Source organism: Heterocephalus glaber, unplaced genomic scaffold, assembly GCF_053883595.1.
Source record: "Heterocephalus glaber isolate CG9 unplaced genomic scaffold, H.glaber_assembly_v1.0 deba00001569, whole genome shotgun sequence".
Classification (NCBI taxonomy): domain Eukaryota; kingdom Metazoa; phylum Chordata; class Mammalia; order Rodentia; family Bathyergidae; genus Heterocephalus; species Heterocephalus glaber.
In genome coordinates, this window is record NW_028258354.1 from 8,188,854 (window position 1) to 8,201,964 (window position 13,111).

The 13,111-nt window shown below is 32.8% G+C and overlaps 1 protein-coding gene and 1 long non-coding RNA gene across 11 annotated transcripts in view; one reads left to right on the top strand and one right to left on the bottom strand.

The window, feature by feature from the left end:
- Usp15 (ubiquitin specific peptidase 15) overlaps window positions 1-13,111 on the top strand; it is a 121,736-nt gene that overhangs the window by 107,621 nt on the left and 1,004 nt on the right. For all 10 annotated transcript variants that reach the window (XM_004861137.4, XM_087192348.1, XM_004861138.4 and 7 more), the window contains 8 exons: window positions 4-195; window positions 1,235-1,350; window positions 1,523-1,795; window positions 2,163-2,233; window positions 2,570-2,685; window positions 3,298-3,447; window positions 5,813-5,916; window positions 9,800-9,888. In XM_004861137.4, coding sequence (XP_004861194.1) covers window positions 4-195; window positions 1,235-1,350; window positions 1,523-1,795; window positions 2,163-2,233; window positions 2,570-2,685; window positions 3,298-3,447; window positions 5,813-5,916; window positions 9,800-9,888 — 1,111 coding nt within the window. The remainder of the gene's footprint in view (window positions 1-3; window positions 196-1,234; window positions 1,351-1,522; window positions 1,796-2,162; window positions 2,234-2,569; window positions 2,686-3,297; window positions 3,448-5,812; window positions 5,917-9,799; window positions 9,889-13,111) is intronic.
- LOC147823723 (uncharacterized) overlaps window positions 1-13,111 on the bottom strand; it is a 115,371-nt gene that overhangs the window by 72,773 nt on the left and 29,487 nt on the right. The gene's annotated exons all lie outside the window — the stretch shown is intronic.

A 13,111-nucleotide genomic window follows, 5' to 3' on the forward strand; every position in this document is an offset into this window, starting at 1 on the left:
TAGATTTGAAATTAATATCAATAGGACAGAAGATACAGAGAATGTGATTATTCCTGTTTGCCTAAGAGAAAAATTTAGACACTCAAGTTATACCCACCATACTGGTTCTTCACTTTTTGGTCAGCCTTTTCTTATGGCTGTACCACGAAATAATACAGAAGATAAACTTTATAATCTCCTCCTTTTGAGAATGTGGTAAGTACCAGATGATTCCATGATTAAAAAATAAATATGGGAATAAAATACAAAATAGCTAACAAAATAAACAATGTAAGACATTACCAGGATGTTATTATTAAAGTAGTAATTTTAAAATTCAGATTATAGGAGTTAAGGATATAGCTCAGCGGCAAGGCACATTCCTACCATGTGTGAGGGCCTAGATTTGATCCTTAGCACCATGCAGAAGAAAAAGAAGGCATAAGAATCAGATTATAGTCTAATCCACTTTTTATATAAAACACATTACCTACGAAACAAGTAGTCTTTTAACTGTTTTATACCAAGTTTCCATTTGAGAAGGAATAGGAATTTATCAGTAACTACAATCTATGCTTTATTTCTTTACATACACTACCAGTTTAGGAACTCATACTAATTTTTTTTTTTTGGTACTGGGGATCGAACTCGGAACCTTGTGCTTGAGAGGCAGGCAGCAGCACCAATAAGCTAAATCCCTGGCCCTAATTATTTAGAAGGATAAATTTTCATGATTGATAATAAGATAGGCTGCTTTTTGGCCTTCCTAAAAACCTTGAATTGAATTGTAAGGTAATCATGAGTACCATTTGATCCCTTTCTTTTAATTTTTATAGATGACGTGTTTAGTATTATTTCTTATATACCCAATTATTGTAGTTCCATGATGTGTGCACAGAGATCACATTATACTTCTGTGTTTCATCACACACACAAAAAATAAATTTGAAAACACCTTATACAAATACAAGTGTTAACAGTAATATATAAATGAGTTTTTTTAAGTGAGAAATTATTTGCAACAAACAACATACAAAAGATGTAAAAGTCTAGAAGCAACACATCTCTATAAAGATAAATAAAACACAAATTAAGTCATACATGTGGTACTACATCAAGTTGAATTTATTTTTGAATCTACTAAATGACCACAGTTACTACATCAAAAGATTTTGTTTTATTGACAGAATGGAAAACTTTGTTTTTAAACCTTTTTTGTAGTACTGAACTTGTTCAATTTCTTATTTTATTTAAGCCGATATGTCAAAATATCTACTGAAACTGAAGAAACTGAGGGATCCCTACATTGCTGTAAGGACCAAAATATTAATGGGAATGGCCCAAATGGCATACATGAAGAAGGCTCACCAAGTAAGACTTTCCTGTTAAATTGAAGAAGTATTTCAGTTAGATTACTGCCTCAGAGAAAAAGTCAAGATGATGGAGATTATGGAACTAAAAAATATCTACACACCTGAGAAAAGTAATAATAATTAATTTTAAATGTAATGCTGAGTTTAAAATCTTTCATATCTAAAATTAGGTGAAATGGAAACAGATGAACCAGATGATGAATCCAGCCAGGATCAAGAACTTCCCTCAGAAAATGAAAACAGCCAATCTGAAGATTCAGTTGGAGGAGATAATGATTCTGAAAATGGATTATGTACTGAGGAAACTTGCAAAGGTCAACTCACGGGACACAAAAAACGATTGTTTACATTCCAGTTCAACAATTTAGGCAATACTGATATCAACTATATCAAAGATGATATCAGGCATATAAGATTTGATGACAGGCAGCTTAGGCTAGATGGTAAGTATTTGGGAGAAATTACTTGAACCTGAACCTATATATATTATGTGTTAAATTTGTAGGTGAAAACCATGAAATTCAGCTTTATCCTGAAAATGCCATTAATTTATCTGAAATGTTAAGTCTTAATATCCAAATAGACTAAACCACATATCAGTATTTACTGAAGTGAGGTTGCACTTCAAGCTTAAACTCTGTATCTTTTTTTTAATTCTCATATTATTTTAATGGCTTGGTAATGGCTATCTGCCTTAATCACCTAAGATTACTTCTTGTTTATTCTGGTATATATCCTACATTAAAATACTTTAATTTTAACATTAAGGTATATTAAATTTTAAAGAAAAAAAAATGTTTTCCACCTTAGAAAGATCTTTTCTTGCTTTGGATTGGGATCCTGAATTGAAAAAAAGATATTTTGATGAAAATGCTGCTGAGGTAAGTCATCACTTACAACTACTATACCTTTTATTGATTTACTTTGAATAGTAGAGTTACTCGTACTCTTTTGTTCTATTGTTTTGCCTCTATCAGATACATTTATTTTGCCAGTACAAAGATCAATCAAGAACTTTTTTTTTCCTGTTTACATGTTATCATCCATGTAGGTTTAATCAGGAGTTACTAAGAAGTGTGATATAAATCTGTTTACATAAGCTTTATGATTCTTTTGAGAAAGTTTAGGAGTTTTCATTATTATTCATAGTAAGATGGTATCACTAAAATGAGTTTTGTTTCATTTGTTCTCTTAACTCAAGAAATACTTCTCTTTAGGATTTTGAAAAACATGAAAGTGTGGAATATAAACCTCCTAAGAAACCTTTTGTGAAATTAAAAGATTGCATTGAACTGTTTACAACAAAAGAAAAGCTAGGTGCTGAAGATCCTTGGTAAGAAACAAAGTTCAGTAATTGTTTCTAATTATTTTCTTAATACTTTAAACAGCAGTTCCTTGAGTTATACTAAGAAGAATGAGAATAGCTTTAGAAGTATTATGGCAGTGATAAGGTTTAACCTCATTACTGTAATTTCCCTAATAGCCATTTTACTGTTAATAATTATGCCTCCCAAGAATTTTTAGCTGCACGACCATTTTGAGAGAAGCTTTTTAGGAAAAATATAGTGAAGTATTTTGTAGTATCATTCCATTAGAGCCCAGAAGTCTTGAGATTTTCTAATACCTATGTCTGTGCACACATCTGTGATACATCCATGTCTTTTTACTATACTGAAATGTAAGTAAATAATGTAGCCCTCATCATTTATTTCAAAATTTATTTGCATATTAATTTATAATGATTAAAAGTTATTTGGGAAATGTACTGAAAGTAAAAATAATAAGAGTTGCTTTCAGGCTGGCATATAGTAGACATACAATAATTACTGAAAAAAATGTAAAATTTCCCAAACGTTTTTTGTCGTTGTTGTTGCTTACTGCTTTTATTAATGGAAGTTGTTGTTTGTACCTGTATCAAGCTTTAAATATTTGTTTCTGTTTGTAGGTATTGTCCAAATTGTAAAGAACATCAGCAAGCCACAAAGAAATTGGATCTATGGTCCCTTCCTCCAGTACTTGTAGTACATCTCAAACGATTTTCTTACAGTCGATACATGAGAGACAAGTTGGATACTTTAGTTGATTTTCCTATCAAGTAAGTTTAAATTGTAGTTAAAAGGACATTGAGCGTCCTTTTTCAAATTTATTTCATGCTTTTTGTTATATCTTAATAAATATCAGGTGTCAGTTGGATTGAATTTCAGTTTTTGAGTTTGAGTGGTTCTAACAGTTTGTAAAGACCAGAATTTTACAATTGTTATTCTTTCTTAGAGTTTCCAAAGACCAAAGAGAAAATATACTTTTTAAAAAAATATATAGTATAACTCACTCTGGGTTACATAACCTTATGGGTTCATTTGTCCCATTTGTAATTCTGAGATACTTTATCATCTTAGTGATTTTTGAATTATTTCATCATTTCTCATCAATTATTCCTAAATGTGTTTTTTCTAAGAAGAGAGTAAAATTATACAAAGTAAAATAATAGAATTATTTAGAAGGATGACATAGTAATGAAATAAATCATCCTGATTGGTATTATTCTTCAGTTTTCTTATTGCATGGTATGACATCATATTTGTAAAAAGGTATAAAGATACCTAGAGGCAATATCTTTGTAGTCTCTTCTGTTTTAGCTTTCACTGACCACAGTTGAGAATTCAGAAGGACAGTAGATAACATTGTATTCTAATCCACCTCGTCATTTAACAAGAGAAACTTCATCACAGAATATTTTTCAACAAGAACTTAGTACTCGTTGTGCAAAAAGAACATGTAATAGTATTCTTTTGGCTTTTTTAATCATATTGTGCATGAAAATGTACTTGAAGCTGTATGTGGACAAATACTGAAGACAAATGTATACATAAAGTATACATAATGTATACATAAAAATGATTGGAAGGATATAGACGATGTAAAATTGAAAATATTTATCGGAGCCAGAAATGATGGCACATACCTATCTTTATTGCCAGCACTCTGGCAGGCAAAGGCAGAAATATAACAAGTGCAACCCCAGCTTGGGCACCTTAGCAAAAAAAGACCCTGTTGCAAAATTTTAAAACTCAATGAAAAAAAATATGTATTCATTGGGTTGCTTATTCCAATTACTGAGTAAAAAATGAAGGGCTATTTTCTCTTTAACAAAAGTGGGAGCCTTTAAAATTTTCAAGTATATAGCATTTTATAATGTAAATACAAGAAAGGTAAACTCTGTTAAAGACATTTGAGTTTTTGTTTTCCTTTGGTACTGAGGATTGAACCCAGGGCCTTCCCACTGAACTATGTCCCCAGCCCTTTTATCTTGTATTTTGTGAAACAGTCTTGCTAAGTCACTGAATTGACCAAGCTCAGCTCTAACTCCTAATCCTCCTGCCTTAAACTAGGATTACAGGTGTATGCCCCCATGCCCCACAGTCATTGTTCTTACATTTGGCTCACTAAAAAGTAGTAATAAGGCCCAGGATTTAGCTCAGTGGTTCCGCTGCCTGCCTTGCAAGTGCAAGGTCCCAAGTTCAATCCCCGGTACCAAAACAAAAAAAGCGGTAATAATTTTAAATTTCAAATATGTCTCTGGGGCCAAGGATTTAGCTCAGGGATTTGGCCGCCTGCTGTGCAAGTGCAAGGACCCGAGTTCAATCCCCGGTTCCAAAAAAAAAAAAAAAAAAAGTAGCTCAAATATGTCTCTGCTGGGCATGATGGTGCACACCTGAAATCTCAGCACTTTGGGAAGCTGAGGCAGGAAAATTGCAAGTTGGAGCACAACCTGGGCAGCTTAGCAACCTAAGGAGATCCTGTCCCCAAAAATCTTTTTTATAGTAAGGACTGGAGATGTAGTTTAGTGTAAAAGCCCTGAGTTCAATCCCCAGTATTGCAGGGAGGTAGGGCAGGGGACAGTGACTAGAAATAATGTACTATTTACCAGATGGTTGTGTTCCAGATTCATACACAATAGATTATGAGCAGTCAGTTGCACTCAAAGAATGTTACCTATCTCTGCTTTACAGGTCATCAAATCCAAGAAAATCTGGGGGGAAATTAGGCTTTAATATATTTAAATTCTTAAAAAGTTCTAAAGGAGTTGTTTTCACTATCCCTTTATTTTTCCTTATGTAAAGCATCCCTGGAAATTATTTTAAAATAAAAAAAATCCATTGGCCTCAGATACTAAATGCTAGGGATTGTTTTTCCTGGGGTACTAAAAGGTAAATGTATTTGCATGAAAATATGAATTTGAATCACAAGAATATTGGAACATTTTTTAATTCTCAGCCCCTAACCAAATTTTTCCCAAAGCATTCACATCTCAAAGGTACATGTATGATTTGTTTTATAAATTATTTGGCTCTTAATAATTTCTTGAGTATCAATACTGGCAGAAGGAAGTGGAATTCATTACATTTTTTAAAATTGCATTTAGGGAAAACATAAAACTTATTTGTCTTCTTTTTTAACAGTGACTTGGATATGTCAGAATTCCTAATTAATCCAAATGCAGGTCCTTGCCGCTATAATTTGATTGCTGTTTCCAACCACTATGGAGGGATGGGAGGAGGACACTGTAAGTTGACAGTTTACCTTTTAATCTAAGACATAGTGTTTGAATAATTGTAGACTTTTTTTCCTTATGTATTGTTTCTTAAAGATAAAATGTCAGATGTATCTTGCATATAATTGCTGACCAGTACTGATTAATGAGTAAATCAACTTTTCAACCTGTTTCTGTTTTTGCATCAGGTATAAAGGATTGAATTAATCATATTTCTTAGTTGAAGACTCGGGAAGAAGCATCATTGATCCATTTGGGATGCCTGTCTTTCTCATTTCTTCTTTCTTTTCCATTCTAGCATGTTTGGTGTATGTGCTTTTATAAATCATGCGTATTTATTTGTTCACTTAACATAATTGGTATGGTGCTGTATAATCTCAGTGGAGCTTTTTTCTCATGATATTTAGGTCTTTAGTACTTTGTGTCTGTTTAGTTTGTTGCTCCTTACTAGTCATGGTTTACCTCTACTGTATTTTTCTCTTTATTCACCTCAGGATGGACATCCAAACTGCTTTTAATTTTCTACCACCATAAGACTGATAAGCACCTTTTTTTTTATGGTCCAATATGTGAGAATTTGTCTGAGCTATGTACCTAGAAGTGAGATCGACAGGTTTAAATCGTGTTTAAGTGCTGCCAGATTGCTCTCTGGGTTGACTGTAGTAGTCTTCACTCTCCACTTGACAGATTTTTTTCTGTTGAACAATGTTTACATTCCTAGAATATAGCTTCCTTTTTGTAGTTTTTATTTCACTAAGATTGTTGCAATGTCATTCAAAGTGAAATGATCTTTTAATTTTTTATACAGTTTTTATTTCACTTTGGAATCAAGATTACAGCCATTAAACAAACTGAGATGCTTTGCTTTTTTCTGTCTACTGAAATAACAAGTATGATCCAGGGTTTATCTATTTATGAAAGCCTATTGGAATTCACCTGTCAAACTACCTACCTGTCTGGGCTTTACTACCATAAATGTTTCTATTTATGTTATGTTTATTAGTCTATTCAGTTTTCTTTTTCGTTTTGTATGTATTTTGACATTTTCATTCATATTCATTCCATCCAGGTTTTCCAGTTTGCGAACAGTTATTATAATAATCTTATGCTGTATTTTTCCTTTTTCATTCTTTTATCAGTCTTCCAAGAAGTTCATCTTAATCTTTTCAAAGAAATATCTTTTCATTTTATTAAGTTTCTTATTGTATTTATTCCCTCACAGTTCATTTTTCTCTTTACATTTTCTCATTACATTTTTCTTCCTGTGACTTCGATTTTAATATGTTACTCTCATTTTAACTTCTTGGGTTGGATGTTTAGCTTTTTGCTTTCCACTGTTTGGTTTGGTTTGGTTTGGTTGGTTTTTGAAGGCTATGATTGCAACCATACATTTCCCACTAAGTCTTGCTTTAGCTTTTAGCTCATGAATTTTGAAATGTAATATTTCCATTATCTTTTCGGTTCTGTGTATTTTTGTTTTCTTTATAACTACCCCAGTTATTTAATCATGTACTTAGTTTTCAAATACATGGGGGTTTCATTGTGTGCTTGATTTGATATAGCAGTTGGAAGCTTGATCTGTTATATTAATCTTCAAGAGTTTGACGCTTCTAAGGTGGCCTCGTGCATGGTCTGTTTCTTAAATTTTCCCTATTTGGACACAAAGTTCTCTATGTCTCTTAACCATTTAAGCTTATCAATTGTATTCAAATCATTACTATGTGTGATTATATATTTTTTGTTCTGAGAGGAATTTCTCAAGACTCCTGTTAAGTGTTAATTCATCAGTTTCTCCCAGTAGTTTTATTAGTTGCTGTTTTGCATTAATAGTTATATTTATGTTTACAATGGGTTTTTTGTCTGTGTTGTTCTTTCTACTGGGATTTAACACTCATCTTTTTCACCTTTTTATCTTAAAGCTATTACAAGTGCTACATTAGTTTTCTTTTGATATCATTTAATTGGCAAACTCTTTTGCTGGATTTGTCTCCTATAGATCACGTTATTATTAGATCTTATCTTTCTATTCAGTCTGAGGATGTTTCCTTTACCTTATAAATGCATCAGGTCTCAGATTAATGAACTCCCAACCCCACAGTAGATGTCACTCAACACAGAGTTTGATTTGAGAAAGAATAGAAGACAAGAAAACACAGCATGCAGAGCAACAGTTTAGCAGAAATCCTAGATATTTGGAAAGGGAGGAAATGGGGGAGGGCATGCTCAAAAGAAGCTCTTTAGCCCTCTGCTGTTTCCTTTAACTTCTTGTAAAGGTTGATTTTTAGTCAGTACAGCCATACTGGTCACCATTCCGTTAGCCCAAAAGGACTTTTAAATGCTGCACTTCTCATTCCAGTGGCCTGAGATTACTGATTTCTGTGACAAAGAACCAGGCAGTGATTGTCCTACATATGTAATTTAAAAGCTTTCTTTTAATCTGTTTTCTCATTGCTGCTGCCATCCACAGTTTTTTCTTTTGTTGTTGTTATTGTTTTCCTTTGACCCTCCTGTTTTTCTATTTTTTTTCCTCCTTGGTTGACTTTGGGGAGATGGAACTAACAGCAGATAGAATATAAGGCATTTCTTTTACATAGGAGGTGCTTGGTAAATATTGTTAAGTAAACAACTTACAGTTTAAGTCATTGCCATTTTTTGGTTGGTTGGTTGGTTATTTGTTTTTTTCATTTAAATTACCTTCTAACCACTGGTAGAGCTTTGCCAAAGGTAGAATGGCAACCTTAAATTAATATTTAACTTACTTTTAAAGTAATTTTATTTCCCTCTGAATATCACCCAGTCAAGGTAACTTAATAGAAAGTATGTTGCCCTTTGATTTCAGTCATATCAAGGATAACCACCTCAATTTCTTACTTATTTCTAAAACAAAAAAGGAATAATTTTTGTTTAGTAATGGGAAGAATTATATATATATATTATCTATAATTATAAATAATATGTTATATAATTATAATATATAAAATTATATATACTATCTACACATACTATGTTAAAGACTGAGATTCTGGTGTTTAAAAAATATTACCAAAACATTACAAATGAGCAGCTGGACTCAGTCACTCAGAAGGTTAAAGCAAGAAGATCACAGGTTTGATGCCAGCCTAGCAGTTGAGCAAGACCCTGTCTCAAAATAAAAAATAAAAAGGATTGGTGGAGTGCCTACCCAGCATGCACAAGGTCCTGTGTTCAATTTCTAGTACCATCAAAAAAAAAACAAAAAAAAAACACCTTAATGACTAGAGTTGTCAGAAAAGAAAATATTTATAAGGGACCGGGGATTTAGCTACATGGTTCTGCCGCCTGCTTCGCAAGCACAAGGTCCTGAGTTCGATCCCTGGCACCACAAAAAAAGAAAAAATATTATAGAAAATTTAACCAATAGTTAAAATTACAAACTTTGGGTCAGACATAGTCATGGCTTTAAATCTTAACTCTGCTACATAAGTTACACCGCCTTGAACAAAGTAATCTTTTTTTGAAGCTTTAGTTTTCCATTTCTGAAGTGGGAATAAGAATAATAATACCTTCTTTACAAGATAATACATGTAAAGTGGGCACCATGCCTGATACACCATAATCACCACATAAATGTTAACATTTGTCATCTTTAGTGTTGTTATTCTGTGAATGTAAAAAATAATAAATCTGTTCTGGTTTTCCCTGGGATGAAAAGTCATAAGCTTCAGCCTTAATGAAAAATATCTTAGGTATCTAGATTATAGGAAATTATTCTGAAAACCTTTAATCAGTCAAATGTATAATAATTAGGCCTCATATAGATGGTCTCATGTAATTTGAGTAGTTATTCCTTATTTAGGCAAGTATAGTTTTGAGGAAATCATTTTAGTCACAGAAGTAATTATATTTTTTTCCTTAGATACTGCTTTTGCAAAAAATAAAGATGATGGAAAATGGTACTATTTTGATGACAGTAGTGTCTCCACTGCATCTGAAGACCAAATTGTGGTGAGTATCTCTTAAAAATTATAGAATCAACTGTTTTAAGGTATGATTATAAATTAACAGAAGGCAGGTGATATATATAGTTGCTATAGCTCAATAGTATAGAGTATGTTTACATGCATGAGACCTTACGTTCAGTACCCAGGAAAAATACACACACACACACACAAAGTAAATTAATAAAAGAGACCCATGGAACATAGTCTATATTCCAGTATCTAAGAGATATTTCCTTTGATTTTTTAAAAATATGAAATTGTCCTGTAATTGGAAATTTGCCTTTAAAATTTACCCATTAACAAGCACAAATTGCAATGTAAAAATTTTTTGGTCATTTTCACTATGAGTAGAGTTTCTAATGAAAATTAATTTTCTTCTAGAAAGTGGGTTTAGCTCATGCCTTCCTAGACATTGACTACTTTAAAGCTATAATGCTGAAACTGGGTGAGAGGCCTTTCAGTGCCTTGCCATACATATGACTTTTAATTCTTATGACAGGCATTTAAACTTAAAATAGCATAACTAGATAAAACAAATTTTTTAAGATTAACCTTTGTATACTTGTTACTTTGATATTTTCTGACTAGTAGAAAAATGAGGAAGTTACATCTGTTCATACTGACATTCATTTATCCACATTTGTTGTGCTTCACATCAGAGAACACTTTTTTAGATGGCAGATAACGGTAATGTGATCTAAAAAGAAGGCTAAAAATTGCTTGATAAGAGTTTTTATATAAATTTTGTATCTATAACTTTTACCTATTTATTATAATATTACAAAGAATGAGAAAATTTACTCATCTGATGTTTCCAGTACAGAAGATTTTCTGCTAAGTGAGAAATGCTGACTCTTGTACTTTCACAGATTAAATTATATATTTCCTTGAGAGCAGAGACTTATGCTTTAAAGTTTTCACCTTATAAAAGCAGATTAATTTCTGAGCTAATTGTTGTCACAGCTTTAATCTCTCATTGCATGAATAGTCTGAAATAATTTTAAATTGTTTTTCTTTTCCTCTTCATTCTCTCCCTGACCGTGTGTGTACAGACACGCATATACATGATTTATTATGCAAACATAATAGAATATACTTACACAAACCCAGATGATATAGCCTACTACTATACACCTGGACTACGTTATAATTTTATGGGATGACTGTCATACATGCTATTATTGACAGAATGTCATTGTGAAATATTGTATGTGTGCATACATAAACACATATTCTGTTGCTTATCTCCGTATAACAAAGAGCTACTTGAACAGTACACCGTGTTTAAAAGGTGTATATGTCTAACTTAACATTTCTAGTTTGTTTGAATTTACTTCTTTTGTCTCCTACTTTACAATTCTTGTCTTTAATTTTCTGATCCAAACATCCTGAAATTGCCTATAATCCTCCCTCCATGTTTCTTTAACAACTGCCCCATCTTGCCTTCAAATAATTTATCTTGTTAATATAAAATATATGAAGTAGATGTTACCATGAATTTTAACAATGATATTAGTCAACAACTATTTGAGTACTTACAGATAGGTGTGTGGGTATATAAACTTTTAATCCTTTTTAGAATGAACTATATATAGGTTTCCATTTGAAAAAAAGTTAAAAGATAGCTATCTTTGATTTCTAGAGGATTACTGTCTAAAAACAAATTAATAATTGTAATATGATAAATTCAATTAAATAGCTTTCTTTCGCCACATAGAAAGGGGATTGCTGTCTCAGCTCAAAGCTCTGAGGTTCAAGGAAAGAAGTCCAGGGCAGGAGGGTCCTTATTGTAAAACTGCCATTTGGCATTAGTCTGCTAGTACAAATAACACTACATTAAACAATGGGAGTAGATGTGTTCTAAGCAAAGAGACTATTACCCGCAAAAATAAGGAGCATGACAGGGTATGACATTTTAGGGGAACAGGAAATAATTTGTTAAAACTGAAAAGAGAAACTCTTGGTAAGGATATGGCGGAAAATTAGACTAGAGGTAAATTTAGTGTTCAGATAAAGAAAATTGAAATCCTAGTTGTTTGGATGTGTTCTTAAAGATTGAGAGACATTAGATGATTGTTCAGTAGTACAATCACATTGAATTTGTGTCTTACCTCTCTGAGAACACTAAGGAAAATAGATTGGAAGAGACTGAATAAAGAAGAGGAGGCTATCACAGTAATTTAACCAATCAAATTAGTGATAGTAATAGGCAAATGGGGAATGAACTTGAGATACTTACTGGATAGAATTAATATAGCTGGGGATTTAGCTCAGTGGTTCTGCCGCCTGCCTCATAAGCGCCAGGTCCCGAGTTCAATCCCCAGTACCAAAAAAAAAAAATCCTTAAACCAGACTGGGTGGCCCTTTCCTTAATCCTAGCTGTGCAGAATTAATATAGCAGTATAAATAAAGATGTAGAAAGAGTGATGCAGGGCTGGGGATTTAGCTCAGTGGTTCTCCCGCCTGCCTCACAAGCACAAGGTCCTGAGTTCGATCCTTGGTACCAAAAAAAAAAAAAAGGAAGAGAAATGCAGAGAGAAGTTGAAGATGATTCTTATTTCACTATTCACCAAGATTGGGAATACTAGAAGAAAATGTGCTGTTGAAGTTTGAGATGCCTGAATTACAGCTATGTTGTAGACATTTCCATCAGGTAGTAAGTAGTACTAATAAGACTGACATTTAAGAGTGAGAACTGATGTAAATTATAAGATTGAGTTGTCAGCCTTAAGTAGCAGTTGAAGTGATAGGTATTAATGAGTCATCTAGTGAGGGCATACAAACTGAGAAAGAAAGGTAGGCTGAGGACACAACATAATATTTGTAAAGGTCAGGATTTAGTGAGGCCACAGAAACATCTGAGAACCTGAAGAGAGAAGAGTAGATCTGAGAAGTGATGTTACAGAAGCCAAAAACTTTTTGATGAAAAGTGGTGAGACAGAAAAATTGACCAAAAGAATTTAAAAAGGCACCCATTTGGGTTTTTTGTTTCGGTTTTGGGTTTTTTTGGTACTGGAGAACGAACTCAGGACCTTCCGCTTGCGAGGCAGGCAGTGGCACCACTGGCCCCCATTTGGGTTTTTTATCAGGTTATTGACTCTAGTGAAAGTCATTTCATTAGAATGATTTGGGCAGAAGTTATATTACATTGAATTGAGTGGTATGCATAAGAGAGAGTAATTGATACAGACTATTAGCCTGGCTGTGAGGAAGAGAGCTAGAATGAG